Raw genomic sequence first — 18643 nt, 5'->3', positions numbered from 1 at the left:
GGGACGCAGTGAGCTGTGACCCCGCAGTGCTGAGAGCAACACTTGGCACGCCGAGCGGAGTTTCAGGAAGGAGGTGGGAGGGGGCTCGAAGGACTTGGGCTGTTGCCAGTCTCGCTTCCGCACACGAGCCCTTATCGGCTGCAGGGGGGGAGGCCAGAAGCTGCAACGGGAATGGGAAGGGGCCAGCTCTGCTGACAGCACCCCATAGCATCCTCAGCTGCCACCAGGGAGCTGCCTGGCAGGACACAAGGACCTGGAGATGTCCTTTTTGCCACTGGTTTTGCGTTGTCCCCTGAGGGTCTTGGGGAATTCATGACTCACTCTGGATTCCTGTCAGTCCAGTCATGGAGAAAGTACGTGTGGCCGGAGACAGTCGGACTCCGGGCTGGACTCGGTTCCTTCCTGAGGTGCTCAGCAGCACTGCGGCTCGGTGTGCTCTGCCCAAGGCCACGCTTGCAGGAAAAGGCCCTTCTGAGAGCACCAGCCGAGCAGCCAAGCGGGGGTCCCAGCAGCCAGGGCTCTTACAGGACCCTCGTTTGGGCACCCAGAGCACCCTGTGATCCCAGGGAGCAGTCAACCCTTGTGCCCAGTGGGATGTGGTGCTCCCCATGCATGGGCACCCGGGGTGCAAGCCCACCCTGACCAGCCACAGCATCCCCCCCAGGGACTGCAGCCAGGAGCCAGGAGCCCTCCAGCCCGCAGCCCCCAGCTCAGCCCCTCAGCTGGTTCCCGCGGCCACCCAGGGAACCCGGCACCCCCCCCGCACCTCCCGTCCTGGCTGCAGTGAGGCATCTTCGAGGAATCCTTTGGCATCAGCTGGGAGATGCTCCTCACCGGCCACAGGCAGGCGGGTGCCCTGGGGTGGGCAGCCGGAGCCCCACGGGGGGGGCAGAGCCTCGGGGTGGGCAGCTGGAGCCCCAGGGTGTGGGCAGAGCCTTGGGGTGGGCAGCCGGAGCTCCGGGGGGGTGGGCAGAGCCTCGGGGTGGGCAGCTGGAGCCCTGGCGTGGGCAGCTGGAGCCCCACAGCAAGTACCGGTGCTGCAGAGGGAACCGGAGCCTGTGGGGCAGCCAAGACCCCCCCTCCCCGGCCTACGAGCAGCTGGCTGGATGCTGGCAGGGGGGCTCCAAGTGCACCGACTCCGTGCCCTGGGCTGTGACGGGATGCCCCCGTCTCGCTGGCATCCAGCTGTCCACATGGCAGCTGGGGTGCTGGAAGGGGGTGGGCACGCAGCCCCCCTCCCCACACCCTGCCCCAGCCAGCGGAGGGAGCCCCCGGATGGAGCAGCACTGCCGGGACCCCCCAGCACGTGTAGGAGCCGGGGGGACCCCCGGCCCCACGGGGGACCAGGTGCCGCCGGGGTCCTCGGGCACGGGGCGTCCGGGCCGCGGTCTCCCAGCACAAACCCACCCCCCGCCCCGGGGCTCGACCCCCGCCCCGCTGGGCTCCGCTCCGCCCGCGGCTGCCCCCGGCACCTCCCCACGCCCCCCCGGCCGGGGCGCGGCTATAAGGAGCGGCGGGCGCGGAGGAGGCGCTCGGCGGCGGCGCGGAGCGGCGGGCGCGGCAGGTACGGGGCAGCGGGGATGGGCGAGGGTCGTGCCCCCTGGCATCCCCACCCCCCACCCCACCCCGAGCCCCCAGCACCACCATCACCCCCCGCCCCGACCCCGCGGGCTGAGACCGGGCAGCAAATCGCACCGCCTGCGCCTTGGCGGCGCCGGGGACTGAGCGGGGGTCCGGGCAGCCCCCCTCGGGTGTCATGGGGAGCCTCGGCAGGGACGGTCACCGGGGCTGGGAGAGGGGGGTCCGGGCAACCCCCCTGGGTGCCATGGGGAGCCCCGGCGGGGACCGGCACCGGGGCTGGAAGCAGGGGGTCCAGGCAGCCCCCCTGGGTGCCATGGGGAGCCCCATCCCACTGGGGTTTTCCAGTTGGAGGTGGGGGTTCAGGTGTGGGTGGGCACGGGGCCGCTCGGCCACCCGGGGAGTGGGCACCTGGGGGGAAGCCGGTGTTTTGGAGCATCGCGCTGAGGGTCCCCAGAGCCAGGGTGGTCGCAAAGGGAGTTAAAAAACGTGAAGATTTTGAGCATCCCGGCGGGAGGGCAAGGTGGGGGCTCCATGGGCCGGTCAGGGTGGGCGACCCCACGAGATGGGACTGGCGTAGGGTGCCCGCAGGACCCCCAGCTGCCCCCCCACCCGCTCACTGCCCTCCCTGCAGCGGCTGCAGGTCTGGGGACATTGGTGGCAGCATGCGCCTGCTGCGGGCCCTGCTGTGCCTCTGGCTGCTGGCCCAGGTGGCCCTGGCTTCCCGGGTACGCACCCGCCGGGAGCTGGCCCCCGGCTTGTACGAGCATGGGGTCTACGATGCCGGTGGGTCCTACTGCCAGCAAGGGGACGTCTGCTGCCACGGCCGCGACGACGGCTGCACCGTGCCCTACCACGACACCCTCTGCTACTGCGACCTTTCTGCAACCGCACCGTCTCCGACTGCTGCCCTGACTTCTGGGAATACTGCCTGGGCATCCCGGCCCCCTTCCCTAAAGCCCCAGGTGAGGCAGCCCCCAGCCCAGCCGGGCAGGGGTCTTTGCGGTGCCAGAGGCCAGCTCTGGGGTGTCCAAGGTGCTGGGTAATGCCACTGGTGCCCCTCAGGGGGGTGAACGCAGCTGGGTGTAGCACCCCACAGCCCTGCTTTCGCTGCAGAGCTGCTTCGGAGCTGCGGAAACTCCTAGAAAGTGGCTGGGCTGCCAGGAATGGGGCTGGGAGCAGCCCGGAGCCCCACAGCCCATCCTCTGTGCCTCCCCACGGGCAGGGCTGTGTGGGGCGGAGGGGCAGCTCCAGCGGTGCATACCTGTGGGGCAGAGCAGGAGCGTGGGGGGGACTCCATCCCAGCTTCCCATGTCATGTCTGGGGCAGGCAGATGCTGGCCCTGACTCAACCCGCCTGGCAGCTGGGACAGGCAGGGCCGACGGGGGCGAGAAGGGGGCACGGGCAGCCCCCGCCGCACAGCACAAGGCTCTCTAAGAAGTCCCTGCAGAGCAGAGCCAGCTCCTGGGTACAACTGGCCCCTTTATCCCCGTCCCGCCAGGCTGGGTGTGCGAGCCTGGCTCTGCTCAGCAGCCCCACACACAACCCCATGGTTAACCCTCCCGGTGCCGAGCCAGCCCTGCTCCCACCCTGCGCTGTGGGGTGCGAGCTGGTCATGAACTTGAACATGACCAAGATGCAGCTGGGCACCTGCCTGGCTTTAAGAACCACATTTATTTTCCCCATGTTTCCCCCCCTGGAACCATGGGGATGCTGGTAAGACCCCAGGCGCTGACCAAGGCTCTCCTGTCTCCCACCCAGGCTGTGCCCGCGCCAGCCGCAGCTACCCTACTGGAGCCACCTACCAGGAGAACTGCAACCTGTGGTGAGTGCCGCCATGCTCCCCGTGCCATGCGGGCACAGCCGGGCACGCTGCTTGCCCAGCAGAAGGGTGCTGGGGGGCCACAGACACCAGGGCTACCCTCAGCCGGCACGGCGGGAGCGCAGGGCCCGAGCTGGGTGGCAAGGGCTGGTGCCAGGTGCCTTTGTTCCGGCATATTCCAAGCAAAGAGCCCGGGGCCTTGAGCCACTCCCAAATTTCAGTGCATGCCTTTGTGGGAGCCGCTGGCTCCACCAGGTTAGCGTGCGGCCAGGCTGGCTGCGGGCTGCCTCTATGACCCTGGCGCTGCCGCGGATTTTCTGGCCCCATTGGTCCGAGCCCAGCTTGCCCAAGCCTGACGGCATGTGTTTGCACCTGGCAGCCACGGTGGCTCGGTGCCAGGCAGCAAGAGTCCAGCCCTGCTGCTTGCTTGGGTGCAAGCAACCCGTCCGTCTGTGTTAGCGAGCAGTGCAGGGTTTATCCGGAACGTGGTGGTATTAATGGCATCCTGGAGGTGGGGGATCGGGGAACCTGCGGGTGCAGATCTGCCCGTAGACAAGGAGCAAACACAGCAGGGCTGGCTGCCTCGCAGCGATGCGGTAGATAAGGGAAATCAAAGGCTCCGTCTGGGGCATGTGTGAGGGCATAAGCACGTGTGTGTGCATGTGTGTGCAGGCGTGTGCGCTTGCAAAGCCAGCTCAAGCCCTCCCCGAAGCCCCAGTGCTGCCCAGCGTTTCTCTGGGACCGTGGCGCCAAGACACACTGGGCTGGCGGATGACCCCGAACCCTGAGGGGAGGTCGATGTCCCCAAGCCCTGCACTGGCATGACTGGTCCCAGCTGCTGGGAAAGCATCCCTTCCCCAGCAGTGCTGGCCCTTGGGGGCTGAGGCTCTTCTTGCCAAAACCTTCCCCCGCACTTGGCGCCTGCAAAGCAGCAATTTCTGCAGCTCTTCACCCCAGACCTTGTCCCTGCTTGGCTCCCGTGGGGTCTTGGGGGGGTTGGCAGGGGGCAAATGCATTGCCAGGGTGAAGTGGAGGGGGCTACCATGGGCACCCAGCTGGCTGCACCCCAAGGTGCTCCCGTGGGAGTCCCCAGGGTTTTAACAGCCAGGTGTGGGGTCACCAGCACAGCGCCGGCAGCGCTTGGGGATGGGGAGGGGGTGAGTGTGGGGGTGCAGGTGCCGCTGGCAGGATCGGGGCCAGGCTGGCAGGACACAGCTCCGGCCTTGCACGGCTCCTTAAAAGGGAAGAGTGTGCCGGAGCTCAGCGGGCAGGAGGGAGCGTGCCAAGCATTGCTCAGCTCCCAGAGGGGAGCACAGCCCAGGGCTTCCCAGGGGGACCCGGACCCGGCACATCCCCTCCAGCCACCCCCTGCCCCGGTTCTCCCTGTGGGTGCTGCAGGGCTCCCAGCTAACCTGGTCAGAGCAGCTCGCCCCTGGCTGGGGGACAGCCAGCCCCGAATCCCCTCCCCAGGCTGGCGTCCAAGCCCTGCTCTGCTGTCTGCAGGCCTGGCTGCTTTTCAGCTGATTTTCTGTCCCGTGCTCTATCTACCCTCTGGGCTCCTGTGGGGACCCGGGCTGGGGGGACACGACAGCCCCCAGGCCCACGCAGAGGGCTGCCCACCCGCTCCTGGCCCAGCTACACCCCATCCCGCGGTGCCAAGCCACAGTGTGACCCCCAGACCCTGGTGCAGGAGTAGCCCTGGCCCCTTGCTGGCTGGCCGCAATGGCAGCAGGACCCTGGCACCTGGGATCCCCCTGGTCACCCCAAGGGACACCGTCCCTCCGCGGCTGACGGTTCTCTTCGGTGCTGTCCCTTCTGCAGCACCTGCAGCCCCAACGGGCAGTGGCAGTGTGAAGACCATGCCTGCCTGATGGATGGGGAGCTGATCGACGCCATCAACAAGGGCAATTATGGGTAAGGACCAGGCACTGGGAGGATGGGGAAGGGACGCTTCACCCCTTGGTGCTTTCTGGGGCACCCCTGACCTGTCCCCCTCCTCCCATGCAGCTGGAGAGCCGCCAACTACAGCCAGTTTTGGGGCATGACGCTGGAGGATGGGATCCGGCACCGCCTGGGCACGTTCCGGCCCTCTCCCACCGTCATGAACATGAACGAGATGCAGGTGAGTCACCACAGATGCAAGGGGAAACTGAGGCACGCCAAGGGCTGAGCCTGCCTGTCCTATGGCTTGACCCAATGATTCACCATCGCCTTAGCTAGTGATGTCCCCGCCCTGTCCTCGTCCCTGGGAGGGGGCTCTGTACTGGGGGGGGGGAGGCAGGGAAGGGGCCATGCTGGGTGGGTGTCGCGGGCAGCCCTTGTGTTTGGAGACAGCAGCTCAGCAAATTCCCCCTGACAATCCCCAGGCTGCCAGTGTTGTTTTTTCCCCCGCTCCTCCGTGCCGGTTTCCCATCGGAAAGCCAGCCCCACAGCTGCTGAGTCGGCAGAGCCGGCAGCGCCAGCGCTTTGCGAGTGGGGTGCCTCCTCCTGCCCCCGGGCTGCCCCCAAAACCAGCCCCCCTTCGGGGTGGGCAGCGGCTGGGGGTCCCATGGGTGCTGGCGGGGAGCGAGCATCGCACGCAGTGCACACCCGGTGCCGTGACCTTGACTCCCAGTGCTGTGACGTTGACTCCCAGTGAGGTTTAATTTTAGAGACGCTTCCTGCAGTAGGATAAGGCGGGTGTCATGGCCACGTCCTCGCCAGGAAGGCGTGGGGGGCACTGTCCCCCCTCGAAGGGTGGAAAGGCTGCGCATAAGCCAGTGGCTGGGCGAGAGCTGACCAGAGGCCACAATGAGGGGCTTGAGGCGCCCAGCGCCGTGCCACCTGCGGTGGGGCAGAGACAGGGCACTGGGTGCTGTTGTTGCATGAGGAGCTACTGGGGTTGAGGAGCCCAAATTTAGTGAAAGTTGAGGGATCTGGCTCCTCTGGGACAAGGGGGCAACCAAATCCTCATCGTACTTGCCGAGGACTACGGGTGTCCCTGTCCTGAAGGATCCTGCAGCGGGGCTGGGGGACGCTAAGGCCAGCTGGGACCCTGCTTGGAGGGTGGGAGGTGCTGCATATGGGTGTCCCTGTCCTGAGGGTCCTGCAGTGGGGCTGGGGGATGCTAATGCCGGCTGGGACCCTGCTCGGAGGGTGGGAAATGCTGTGGGTGGGCTGTGGTGGGCAGGGGGAAGGAGACGGGGTCCCTGTGCACTGAGCACCCCTCGGCTCTGCCTCCGCAGATGAACATGGACTCCAACGAGGTGCTGCCTCGCCACTTCGATGCAGCCGCGAAGTGGCCGGGGATGATCCACGAGCCCTTGGACCAGGGCAACTGCGCTGGTTCCTGGGCCTTTTCTACGGCAGGTGAGATGGGGTGGGGGGATGGGGTGGGATGGGATGGGGTGTGGGGGGTGTGGGTGGGGTGGGATGGCTGGTGGGGACAGAGACTAAACCTGTCGCTGTGGGGCTGGGGAGCGGGACAGGACCTGGGGGAGCAGCCGCCCCTCCCTGACACCCTGCTCGCTCCTAGCTGTCGCCTCGGACCGCATCTCTATCCACTCCATGGGACACATGACACCCGCCCTGTCACCCCAAAACCTCCTGTCCTGCGACACGCGCAACCAGCGGGGCTGCAGCGGAGGGCGGCTGGACGGCGCCTGGTGGTACCTCCGCCGGCGAGGGTGAGCGGGGATGGGGCAGGGGGGCAGAGGCGGGATGGGGTGGGATAAGGGGGTTCAAAGTCCTTCTTCCCTGGGGGGCAAGAGCCTGGGGTGCCCCGTGCACATGCTGCCCCCAGGGCTGTCCCTTGGGCAGGTGGGCACTGAGGGGGGCCAGCCCAGGCAGGATGGAGAGTGGGGTTCAGGGATGGGAGTGGGGGTCAGGGTAGGGATGGGGATGGTCCTTCCTCATGTCCTTGTCCCTCTGCCCAGGGTGGTGACGGATGAGTGCTACCCCTTCACCAGCCAGGAGAGCCAGCCGGCGGCACAGCCCTGCATGATGCACAGCCGCTCCACGGGCAGGGGCAAGCGGCAGGCGACCGCGCGCTGCCCCAACCCTCAGACCCACGCCAACGAGATTTACCAGTCCACCCCTGCCTACCGCCTCTCCTCCAGCGTGAGTGCCCGTGGGATGGGGCCGGGATGGGCCGAGCTGCCGGCGTGGGCGAAGCAGGAGCCGTTTGGTGTGGGGAGCGGGAAGGGGCTTGGCTCGGCGTGGGTTTGCCTGGAAAAGCCAAGTTTGGAAACGAAGCTGGGAAAAACCTGCTGTGGAGCTCGCAGGGGAGCTGCACTCCACCCAGCATCTCCACAACACCCACCCGTGGGTGCCAAAGCGGCCTCTGCCTGCATCCCCGGGCGTGGGGGGGGGGGGGGCACAGTGCCGGGGGTCCCAGCCCTGGTACCACCCAGCTCTGTGCTTGCAGGAGAAGGAGATCATGAAGGAGCTGCTGGAGAATGGCCCCGTGCAAGGTAGGGAGCCGGCGTGGGCACCCACCCGCAGACCCCAAAGCTGAGTGCTGCAATGGCTGGAGGGGGACAAGGTGGGGGGGGTGAAGCCACCCTGCCTGGGGCTGGGGGACAGCGTGGGGGACAGGACCCCCCACCTCAGCTGCTCTCCCTGCTTAATGTTTAGCTGCGTGCCCGGGCAGCGCCGTGCTCTCGCCGGCCCCGGGGTGCCCGTCAGCTGCCCACACCAGTGGGCACTTGTTGCTCATTAACTCCTGAGATTTAATCTCCGTCTCGGCAGTTGGTTTTATTTTACTTTATGATTATTTTTTTAATCCTCTGCTGAGTCTTGTCACATTGCCTGTGGGAGGATCCGGCCGCTGCCTTCCCTCCTCCCAGGCGATGCCCTGTGTCCCTGGTGCCTGTATCCTCCACCCTGGGGGACGTGGGGCCCCGGGGGCTCAGCACCCCATCCCTGGGGACACAGGCAGCATCCCCAGACCCTCTCCCCCCTTCCTGCAGCCATCCTGGAGGTGCACGAGGATTTCTTCATGTACAAAAGCGGGATCTATCGGCACACACCAGTGGCTGAGGGGAAGGGGCCGAAGCACCAGAGACATGGGACCCATTCGGTCAAAATCACCGGGTAGGTGGGGGGTGGGGGGCTGTGGGGGGTCCCGCTCTGGGTGGGAGAAGTGGGGAAGGAAAGGCGTCCCTTTCCTCTAGGCAGAGAGAGGAAGCAGGGAGGGAAGGAGGGGGCTGATGCTCGTGCCAGGGCTGTGGCCACAAGTGACATGAGTGTGTGGTGCTCAGCCACATCAGGGGAGGGAGGGGGGCTGGAGGGGCAGAGCCCGAGGAGGGGAGCGGGGCCAGCTGCCCTGTGCTCCTTCCTCTGCCCCACGGCTGGACGTACCTGCCTGTGTTTTGGGAGTGGGTGTAAATCTCTCAGCCTGGCCCTCGGGGAGGTGCCGGGGCTGGGAAGTGAGTGGGGTCCACACAGCACCTGGTGCTGGGCAGGATGGGGGTGCAGCCCGAGGGGTGCCTGGGGACCCCCCCCTCACTAGCCTTCTCTCCTGCTGCAGGTGGGGAGAAGAGCAGTTGCCTGATGGCCAGATCCAAAAATACTGGGTGAGTATTGGTGGGTGTCACGAGTTCGTCGGGACTCGTTTATGGAGGTGGGTGGGTGCCAGGGCTGCTTTCCCGTGCCCGGGTGGGATCCAGCTCGGGGTTGGAGGGGAGGTCCAGCCGGGCACCCCAACACTGAGCTGTGTCCCCTGTCCCTTCCACAGACCGCAGCCAACTCCTGGGGCACAGCGTGGGGCGAGGGCGGCCACTTTCGCATCGCCCGCGGCGTCAACGAGTGCGAGGTGGAGACCTTTGTGGTGGGCGTCTGGGGCCGCGTCAGCATGGAGGACATGCCCCACAAGTGACCCCCCCACAGCCCTCCCACCCCGGGGCCCCCCAGCCCTGCAGATGTCCTTGTCCCCACGATGGCCCTGCCCAGCACCGCAGCCCCTCCGTCCCCTCCTGGGGGTACCCGTGGGGTGGGACACCCCCTCCCCTGCCACGCAGCCCTGTGCCGCCAGCCAAGGGTATGGGACTGTCCCCTGGGTCCCCATCCCTGGGGGCTGCGTGCCCCCCCTGTGCTGACGTGGCGGCTGGGTGCAGCGGTGCGTGCATGGGGCATGTGGCCGGGGGTGCCCGTGGGATTTACCCGCTAATCCCCCTGCCCCGGGCTCGGCTCGGCTTCGGTGGCTGCCGGGGGCTCTTCAAAGCTGGCTGCTCCCCCCCGGCCCCAGCCAGCACTGGGGGCTTCACCCCCCCTCCCCCCCCTGCTGCTGGCACGTGTGTGGGGCTGGGGGCACACTGCTGGGACCCCCAGGGATCCTCCCCCCCCTGCGCGGCGGCCCCCCCCCCCCCCCCCGGCCGCCCTGGAGCCAGAGGAGTGAAATAACCCAGCGGTGCCGGGGGGGTTCACCAGTGCCCCCCAGGGCTGGGTGTTGGCGCTGGGGGTCAGGAGGGTGCCCCCACTGTCCCCCCTGCCCCTTCCTATGGTGCTATGGCCCCTACCACCCCCTCTGGGGACTGTGGGGATGGGGGGGGGGGGGCGCGGGGCTCAGCCCTGCAGTGTCCCCGTCCTGGTGGGGCCACAACTTGGGACCACACATCAGCAGAGTCTGACCCCCCCCCGCCCCCGACCTCCCCCAGGGCTGTACTTTTAAGACTTCGTATTTATTTTGCTTTTTATTATTTGTAAATAAACTTATTGAAGCCTGACTGCCAGGAGGGTGTGCTCCTTGGGGGTGGGGGCACGTGGCCCCGCTGCCCCCTGCCTGCCCTGGCCCGGGGGGGCCCAGCCGTGGCCCCGGGAAGGGCTGTGGGGTGAGATAAGGCCCCGCTCATTGTGCACCTTCCGGCATCGCCGTGACCGCGGCCAGCGCTGGACGCGCCGTGGACACGTGCAGCCACACAGGCCACCGGGGCCAGCAGTGCCACCACGCAGCCATCCCATAGTCAGCAGTGCCACCACAGCCACCTGGCAGCCAGGAGTGCCACCACAGCCTGTGTGCCACCACAGACACCCACGGCCAGGCGTGCCAGGAGTGCCACCACACAGCCAAGGATGCCACCACTGCCAGGTGTGCCACCGCGGCTGCTTCTCTCGGAGGTATGTGCTGCGCGGGCTCGCGCTCCCTGCGCCCCCCGCCCCGGGGCACCCACACTGCGGAGTGGGGCGCCACCTGGTGGTGGCGGCCTGCACCTGCACCACACACGGTGTGTACAAGCACGGACAGCGTGCAGAGGCACGCACACACGGAGTGTGCACAGGTGTACACACACACACACACGCACACACGCACACACACAGAGTATTTGCAGGCACGCACAGTGTGCACAGATGCACATACACACACACAGAGGGTATGTGCAGACACAGACATGCACAGGTACACACACACAGTATGTACAGACATGCACAGTGTGCACAGGCACACACACACAGGTGTGCACTCACACACAGAGTGTGCACAGGTACACACACACCCCCCGTATGTACAGGCACGCACAGTGTGCACAGATGCACGCGCACACACACACACACACACACACAGGGTATGTGCAGACACAGACATGCACAGGTACACACACACAGTATGTACAGACACGCACAGTGTGCACAGGCACACACACAGGTGTGCACTCACACACAGAGTGTGCACAGGTACACACACACCCCCGTATGTACAGGCACGCACAGTGTGCACAGATGCACACACACACACACACACACACACACACAGGGTATGTGCAGACACAGACATGCACAGGTACACACACACAGTATGTACAGGCACGCACAGTGTGCACAGGCACACACACAGGTGTGCACTCACACACAGAGTGTGCACAGGTACACACACACACACACACACACCCCCCGTATGTACAGGCACGCACAGTGTGCACAGATGCACACACACACACACACACAGAGGGTATGTGCAGACACAGACATGCACAGGTACACACACACACAGAATGTACAGGCACGCACAGTGTGCACAGGCACACACACACAGGTGTGCACTCACACACAGAGTGTGCACAGGTACACACACACACCCCGTATGTACAGGCACGCACAGTGTGCACAGATACACACACACAGAGGGTATGTGCAGACACAGACATGCACAGGTACACACACACAGTATGTACAGGCACGCACAGTGTGCACAGGTGCACACACACACACACACACACACAGGTGTGCACTCACACAGAGTGTGCACAGGTACACACACACACACAGAGCCCGTATGTACAGGCACGCACAGTGTGCACAGGTGCACACACACACACACACACACACAGGGTATGTGCAGACACAGACATGCACAGGTATACACACACACACACGGTATGTACAGGCATGCACAGTGTGCATGGGCATGCACACACAGGTGTGCACTCACACACAGAGTGTGCACAGGTACACACACACCCACCCCCGTATGTACAGGCACGCACAGTGTGCACAGATGCACACACACAGAGGGTATGTGCAGACACAGACATGCACAGGTACACACACACACAGACACACACGGTGTGTACAGGCATGCACAGTGTGCACAGGCACCCACACACAGGTGTGCGCGCACACACACACAGAGTGTGCACAGGTACACACGCACATGCACACAGAGGGTATGTACAGGCACACATGCACACACAGTGCACAGCCACACACACAGAGTGTGCAAAGGTACACAGACACACACAATGGCTGTTTGTGTGTGTGTGTGCACTATATCCATAATTTTGTAAAAAGTGTCTTTGTGTGTGTGTGTGTGTATAAATATATATGCATAAAAAAACCCACAACTAGCAGTGTCTGTTAGAGAGTGTGTGTGTATATATAGCTCTAAAAAAATACAACCAGCAGTGTCTATTACTGTATGTGTGTGCATATATACCTAAAAGACACAACCAGCAGTTCCTGTTGGTGTGTGTATATATCTAAAAACCACAGCCAGCAGTGCCTGTTACTATATGTGCATGTATATATATCTAAAAAACACAACCAGCAGTGCCTGTTGGGGTGTGTATGTATATATATCACCCTCAAAAATTCACAACCAGCAGTGTCTGCTAGTGTGTGTGTACAAAAGCATTGCCTGTGTGCACATACACCCCGTATGTACAGGCACGCACAGTGTGCACAGATACACACACACAGAGGGTATGTGCAGACACAGACATGCACAGGTACACACACACACACAGTATGTACAGGCACGCACAGTGTGCACAGGTGCACACACACACACACACACACAGGTGTGCACTCACACAGAGTGTGCACAGGTACACACACACACACACAGAGCCCGTATGTACAGGCACGCACAGTGTGCACAGGTGCACACACACACACACACACACACACACACACACAGGGTATGTGCAGACACAGACATGCACAGGTATACACACACACACATGGTATGTACAGGCATGCACAGTGTGCATGGGCACGCACACACAGGTGTGCACTCACACACAGAGTGTGCACAGGTACACACACACCCACCCCCGTCTCTCTAGGTACAGGCACAGGGTGGCCACACGTGTGTACCCAAGGGCTGTGTGTATCTGTGTACGCACGGGGTGGCTGTTAGTGCCGGGGTGTGAATACATGTGTGTGTGCAAAGTTGTTGGAGGTGTATATATGTATGTATATGAAGTGTTACTGTGTGTACAGGCACGCACAAGGGTATCTTAGAGTCTGTGTCCAAACACACACACATGGTAGCTGTTACTATGTATTTGGGGTGTCTGTTAGTGTGTGCACGTGTCTACATGGGGGTGTCTATTAGTGAGTATATCTATAGGCACACAGGGGTGTCTTACCCTGGATATATACATACACACCTAGGGGTGTCTAATGCAGGCACTGTGGGGTGTGTTTATATAAGCATCAGTGTCAGTGTGTGTATATGTGTACGTGGGTGTCAGTAAGCATGTATATATACAGGAGTGCCTGTTAGCGTGTGTGTGTGCATGCTGCGTGTGTATCTATACATATATATATACAATCAGGGGTATCTGTTACTGTGTGTGTGTATATACACACAGAGTATATAGATACACAGAGTGTATGTATACACACACCCCGTGTATATATATATACACACACACAGAGTGCATATATACACACTGTGTGTATACACACACCCCGTGTATATATATATACACACACAGAGAGTGTATATATACACAGTGTGTATATATACACACACCTTTCTCTATACGTGTGTATATACATGTTCACACACCATATACACACAGTGTCAGTAAGCGCGTGTGTGCGTGTGGTGTTTGTGTACAGATGCATACACACAGGGTGTGGATTATTATATTTATATCTGCACAAGGGTGGGTGTGTGTATACAGGGGTGTCTGTCCCTACAGAGACACTTCTCTGGGTATTTATATATATATATCTACACACATATACGCCTATACACAGACTCACTGGCGGGGGTCACAACCCCACCGTCATCCCTGCAGCTGCACAACAGCCCTGCCCAGGAGGGGTGACAGCCTGCACGGGTGCTGACAGCCACAGCATGGGTGACAGTACGGGAGAGGGGGGGCCAGCCCCCACCGCCTCCGCTTTAAACCTCTCCTCTCGAGAGGCTGGGCAGCTCTGACTCAACAGAAGACGATGAGAAGTATTGCTGGAACGACGAGTGATGCTCCAGAACAAAAAGTCCTGCCTTTGGCTGAAGTGGAGGAAAACACATCTGGTTGTTGCTTCTAAAAGCAGCCGGTAAGTTACTGGGTCTTTTAACTACTTTCCTACCTAAAAATTCCTTCAAATATAGCAACGTGTCTCTCAAAAAGCATCTCAGAGATTTCTCAGTGAGGCCAATTAAAGGATAATCACCTGGACTTCATTCTAAAACCAAAGGAAAAAAAAACTTTTGCATTGGTCAAATCTTTACATTCCTGGTCGTAGCTCAGCAAGAGACGCCAGCACCTTATTTTCTGTAAGCTGACACAAAATGTGTAAGAATTAACTCCAGGAAAGTGTATCGAGCCCTGAGAGCAGCACCCAGAGCAGGGGTACAGGCACAGGACATGTCCCCACCCCGCACCCAGCGCGGCTGCTGGCCCCGGGGGGTGACGGGAGGCAGGGCAGTGTCCCCACCAGCCGCTCTGTGAACACAAACCACTCCACAGCCAGTGCACATTGCCTTTAATTCAAACGCTGTAAAAATAAGCTCTAAACTGTTTCTGAGTTTGGCTCCAGCAGGCAAGATGTGAATCAAAACAGAGATTGGCAACAAGAGGGAGGTTGACGATCTGTGTGGGACTGCAGCAGCAATGTGGCCCATTCCAGCAGCCCGGAGAGAAACAGGGCTCAGACCCCGGGAAAGCCGGAGCATTTCCAGCACGGCCGAGGGACTGGACGTGCTCCCAGCGAGGAGGGGCAGTCTGCGAGGCAAGGAAGGATGAGCTCTGCCATCACTTGTGCCCTTCCTTCTGCTTTCCTAATGAAGGCTCAGCTCTTGGTCACCAGAGAACCTCCAGAAGTGTGCTGAGACAGGGCTGTTCCACTGCAGACATCCCGCCAAGCAGAGGGACAGGCCAGGTGGGATTGAAATATCATTTTGTGTCTGGCAAGGGATCGAAGCACTCCCTGGGAGGCATGGCACAGGCAACTGGTTTGGCTGTCCCACCCTGTGGCATGGCCCCAGAACCGGGTTCCAGTTTGGCGTGGAGACACCCACTGCCGTTGAGTGGGGACAGGGAACTGAAGCTGGGAGGGCCCCAGCAGCACTGTGGGCTACTCAGGAGCAGGCTGGAAAGCTGGCCGGGCAAACAGCTCACTCTTTGGGAGGCTCAGCCACATCCCAGCATGAGGCTGAGGACGGCTGCTGCTTCCAGAGAGCCCCGCAGAGCTCCCAGCCAGCTCCCAGCCCTCCGCCGAGAGCATCACATCATGCGAGTCACAACCATTGTGAGGAAGTCCTCATAGCTCAGCCGCACGTTGCCCACCAGCCCCGTGTCCTTCTCGCGGAAAGCATCGGTCATGCTCTGGAGCTGCATGCAGACCTGAATGAAGCGGTCGAGCTGGATGCTGGGGTTGGAGGATCGCTGGGCGTAGCGGGCCATCAGCAGCTGGCTAAACTGGGGGCTCAGGTTATAGCCCATCTGGGAGAAAGCTGGGAGCAAGAAACACTCAAGATTAAACTCTCCTGACAGGAGGGAGAGAGGCTGTGCCCTCTCTCCCCTGCGCTGGCACACCCCCCATCTCCCACCGCCTCACGGTGTTCACTTCAGCTGTGGGTGTGCACGGGCAGGGCTCTCCAGAGGGAGGAACCAAACCAAGGCACGAATTCCAGACATTTCTCCCCTTCATCAGACACACACACCCAAGAGCTCCTCCCGAAAAACAGGCTCTACCCACACGCCATTTGAGGGGGCATCTTAGGTTTCCTTAAGGAAGGAACTGTCCCATGGGAAGACTCAGCACCAGCTCTGCCACAGCCGGTTTAGCCAGCACAGCAGGTACCAGCACAGCAACAGGCATGGACCGCAGCCCAGGCTGCAAGGGAGGAGCTCAGAGACACCCAACCCTGCTGCAGGGACAGTGCCAGGAGTCACCAGACCAGGCTGGAAATAAACACCAAGCAGAGCCAGACAGCAATCCCCGGGGAGCTCGGTAAGGGCCAGGTTGGTGTCTCTGCCCCTTGCCCACCTTGCTGGAGCTCGTTGAAGCTGATGGAGCCTGACTGGTCCCTGTCGTACTGCTGGAAGAGGTTCTTCCACTGCTGGATGAAGCGCAGCAAAGCTGAGAAGCCATACACGTCTATGCGTCCCGACCTGGTCTTATCGAACATGTCTGGGGAGGAAGGAGCGAAGAGCAGCAGCAGGGCAGTAAGGAGTAGAGCAAGGACATGCTGTAGAAACTCTGAGAGAGCCCATGATCTGTGCCATGGCTCCCTGGCACCCTGCTCTGGCCCCAAAAGCCCTCCCTCACCAGGACTGCGATCAACAAGGACCACACCATCCCCAGCAGGCTGGTAGGAAATGGCACCAAACCCCAATGCTGGGGCCAGCAGGCGAACGGGGTGACTCTGGCTCTCTACCGAAGCTCTCCCTCCCTTTCCTCCCTACCTCTCCGGGAGCAGGGGCTCACTTGGCCTCATGCAGAGCTGGATTCCCTTTCCCAAGCAGCATTTTACCCCCCTGCCTCATCTTCTCCACCAAAAGGGTGCTCGGAGCTGCTCTGTTGCTCAGCTCTCGCTCCAGAGAGCTGCTCAGGCAAGGGATGCCCAGGTAACAGGGGAACACAGCCCGGGCTTCACCCCGACAGAGGCACGTCTCAAACAGATCAGCTTAAAGAGCAGGAGGGCAAGGAGCGCCCAGACTCACTTATCATCAGCAGGCAGGTCTCATCGTTGAATGTCGACCAGTTGGAGTTGAGCAGTGCCTGCTTCAGCTCTTTCACGGAGATGTACCCGCTGTGATCGGCATCGACCGCCTGGAACCAAGTGAAGGCCTCCGGGTCCACACCCGGGGGGGCATTACCTGTGCGGGGGGAGGCCATCAGCAGCTGCCACCTCCCTCAGAGAGGCTGCTGGCTGCTCCGGCCCTGGGGACGGCTCACAGGGACGCAGCCAACACCCAGGAGCCTGTCAGCACCTCTGTGCTAAGGAGCTTTTCCAGCCGGGTGATGCCGGGAGAACGGGTTACAGGGCCCGGGGAAGGGGGAGGCGTGAGTCAGGCTGCGGGTGCAGCGTGGGACCGGGGAGCGCCCCACCAGCCCCGGCCCGGGCCTGGAGGCAGGTGCGTGGCTGAGAAGTTTCTTTGCTGGCGCGCGGGGGTGCGGTCTCTTCCGCACCTTCCTCCTGCTCCTCCTCCTCCTCCTGCTCCTCCTCGGGATTTCCAAATAATAAACCGGGACTTTTCGGTTTCACTTACACGCTGAATTCAGCCGAGCGAGGGGTGCCAGGCCAAGCCCTCCTGGCACGGACCGGGGCCGGCACACCGGTGGGGCCGGGCCGGGGGACCCTTCCGCACCCCCGACCCCGCACCCCCGTCCCGGGGTCACCCAGGGGGGCGGGTACACCCCACAAGGACCCCCCCACTCACCTGCGGGAGCCGCCCCTCCGTAGGGCCCGGGTTGGGGGCCGCCGTAGGGCTGTCCGTAGGGACCCCCGGGGGGGGGCTGTCCGTAGGGACCCCCGGGGGGGGGCTGTCCGTAGGGACCCCCGGGGTAGGGGCCGGCCGGGGGCGCGCCGGGGGCCTGTCCTGCGCCGGGGAAGCCCTGGGGACGGGACAGAGCCCGGTGTGCCACCGGTACCGGCCCGTGCGCCGCCCCTCACCCCGGCCCCCGCTCCGCAATCCGCGCCCCCCGGCCCGCCCCCCGGCCCCGCCGCCCCGGCCCCACCGCGGCCCCACCTGCCCCGGGTACGCCGCCATCGCACAGCTACCGCCCGCCGGCCCCGCCCCCGCCACTGTCGCCTCGCGCGCTCATTGGCTGCGGAGTGCGGGGGGGGCGGGGCGGCAGGAAGGGCGCAGTGTCGCGCCGGAAGGGCGTGTCCGGAAGCGCTGAGGGAGCACCGAGCTCGGAGCGTGGTCGGGCGCCGTGTGTCCCGCAGCGGCCGCTCGGGAGGGGCCGGGATCCCCCCGGGAGCGGGGCCGGGAACCCCCCAAGATCAGGACCGGCATCCCGCTAGGAGTGGGACTGGGATCTCCCCGGGAGCTGGTCCGGGATCTCCCCAGAGGCAGGGCTGGGATCAGCCCAAGAGCAGGGCTGCGATCCTCCCAGCATCAGAGCTGGGGTCTTCCCAGGAGCTGCTCTGGGATCCCCTGGGATCAGGGCCGGGATCTTCCCAGCGACTGGTCTAGGATCCCCCCAAATCATGGCTGGGATCTCCCCAGGATCAGGGCTGAGATCCCCCAGGAACAGCCCCCCCCATCAGGCCCAAGGCCGCAGGGGGCTCGAGGGCACCATCCCCCCGGTCAAGGTGGCCTCGGCCCTGTGTGCTGGGCGGGGGCTGCAGGGCTGGGCAGAGCAGTGTCCCTCGGGGACAGGGCTGGGGACAGGAGTGGGGACATGGGACTAGGGCTGGGGACATGGACAGGGCTGGAGACAGGAGTGGGGACATGGGACTAGGGCTGGGGACAGGAGTGGGGACATGGGACTAGGGCTGGGGACATGGGACTAGGGCTGGGGACATGGACAGGGCTGGGGACAGGAGTGGGGACATGGACAGGGCTGGGGAGATGGCTG

The 18643-nt window shown here is 63.0% G+C and overlaps 2 protein-coding genes across 2 annotated transcripts; one reads left to right on the top strand and one right to left on the bottom strand.

The window, feature by feature from the left end:
• Window positions 1-1542: 1542 nt before the first annotated feature.
• TINAGL1 (tubulointerstitial nephritis antigen like 1) lies at window positions 1543-10110 on the top strand. The gene is given in 13 exon segments (XM_037381739.1): window positions 1543-1564; window positions 2213-2454; window positions 2457-2543; window positions 3340-3403; window positions 5222-5314; window positions 5408-5522; window positions 6625-6748; window positions 6915-7065; window positions 7315-7498; window positions 7806-7851; window positions 8350-8473; window positions 8910-8955; window positions 9117-10110. Coding segments are annotated over 12 exon segments (1386 nt in total). The 5' UTR covers window positions 1543-1564; window positions 2213-2243; the 3' UTR covers window positions 9258-10110.
• A 4469-nt stretch (window positions 10111-14579) lies between these two features.
• Window positions 14580-17865, bottom strand: PEF1 (penta-EF-hand domain containing 1). The gene is made up of 5 exons (XM_037381584.1): window positions 17809-17865; window positions 17500-17674; window positions 16780-16935; window positions 16103-16246; window positions 14580-15566 (listed from the first exon to the last, which is right to left on the bottom strand). The coding sequence occupies exons 1-5, from the start codon at window positions 17827-17829 to the stop codon at window positions 15337-15339; spliced, it is 726 nt and encodes a 241-aa protein (XP_037237481.1). The 5' UTR covers window positions 17830-17865; the 3' UTR covers window positions 14580-15336.
• Window positions 17866-18643: the final 778 nt, after the last annotated feature.

This window comes from Falco rusticolus, chromosome 3 (assembly GCF_015220075.1).
Source record: "Falco rusticolus isolate bFalRus1 chromosome 3, bFalRus1.pri, whole genome shotgun sequence".
Taxonomy (NCBI): domain Eukaryota; kingdom Metazoa; phylum Chordata; class Aves; order Falconiformes; family Falconidae; genus Falco; species Falco rusticolus.
The sequence above is the reverse complement of the archived record's forward strand: the minus strand, read 5'-3'. Positions and strand labels throughout refer to the sequence as shown.

Excerpts from the sequence above, each read along its gene's own strand:
- PEF1 (XM_037381584.1), bottom strand. The coding sequence starts at position 17,829 with ATGGCGGCGTACCCGGGGCAG. Across the intron at positions 17,675-17,808 it reads TGGCGGCGTACCCGGGGCAG|GGCTTCCCCGGCGCAGGACA; the intron begins GTGGGGCCGCGG and ends TCCCGTCCCCAG. Across the intron at positions 16,936-17,499 it reads CGGAGGGGCGGCTCCCGCAG|GTAATGCCCCCCCGGGTGTG; the intron begins GTGAGTGGGGGG and ends CCCCCCGCACAG.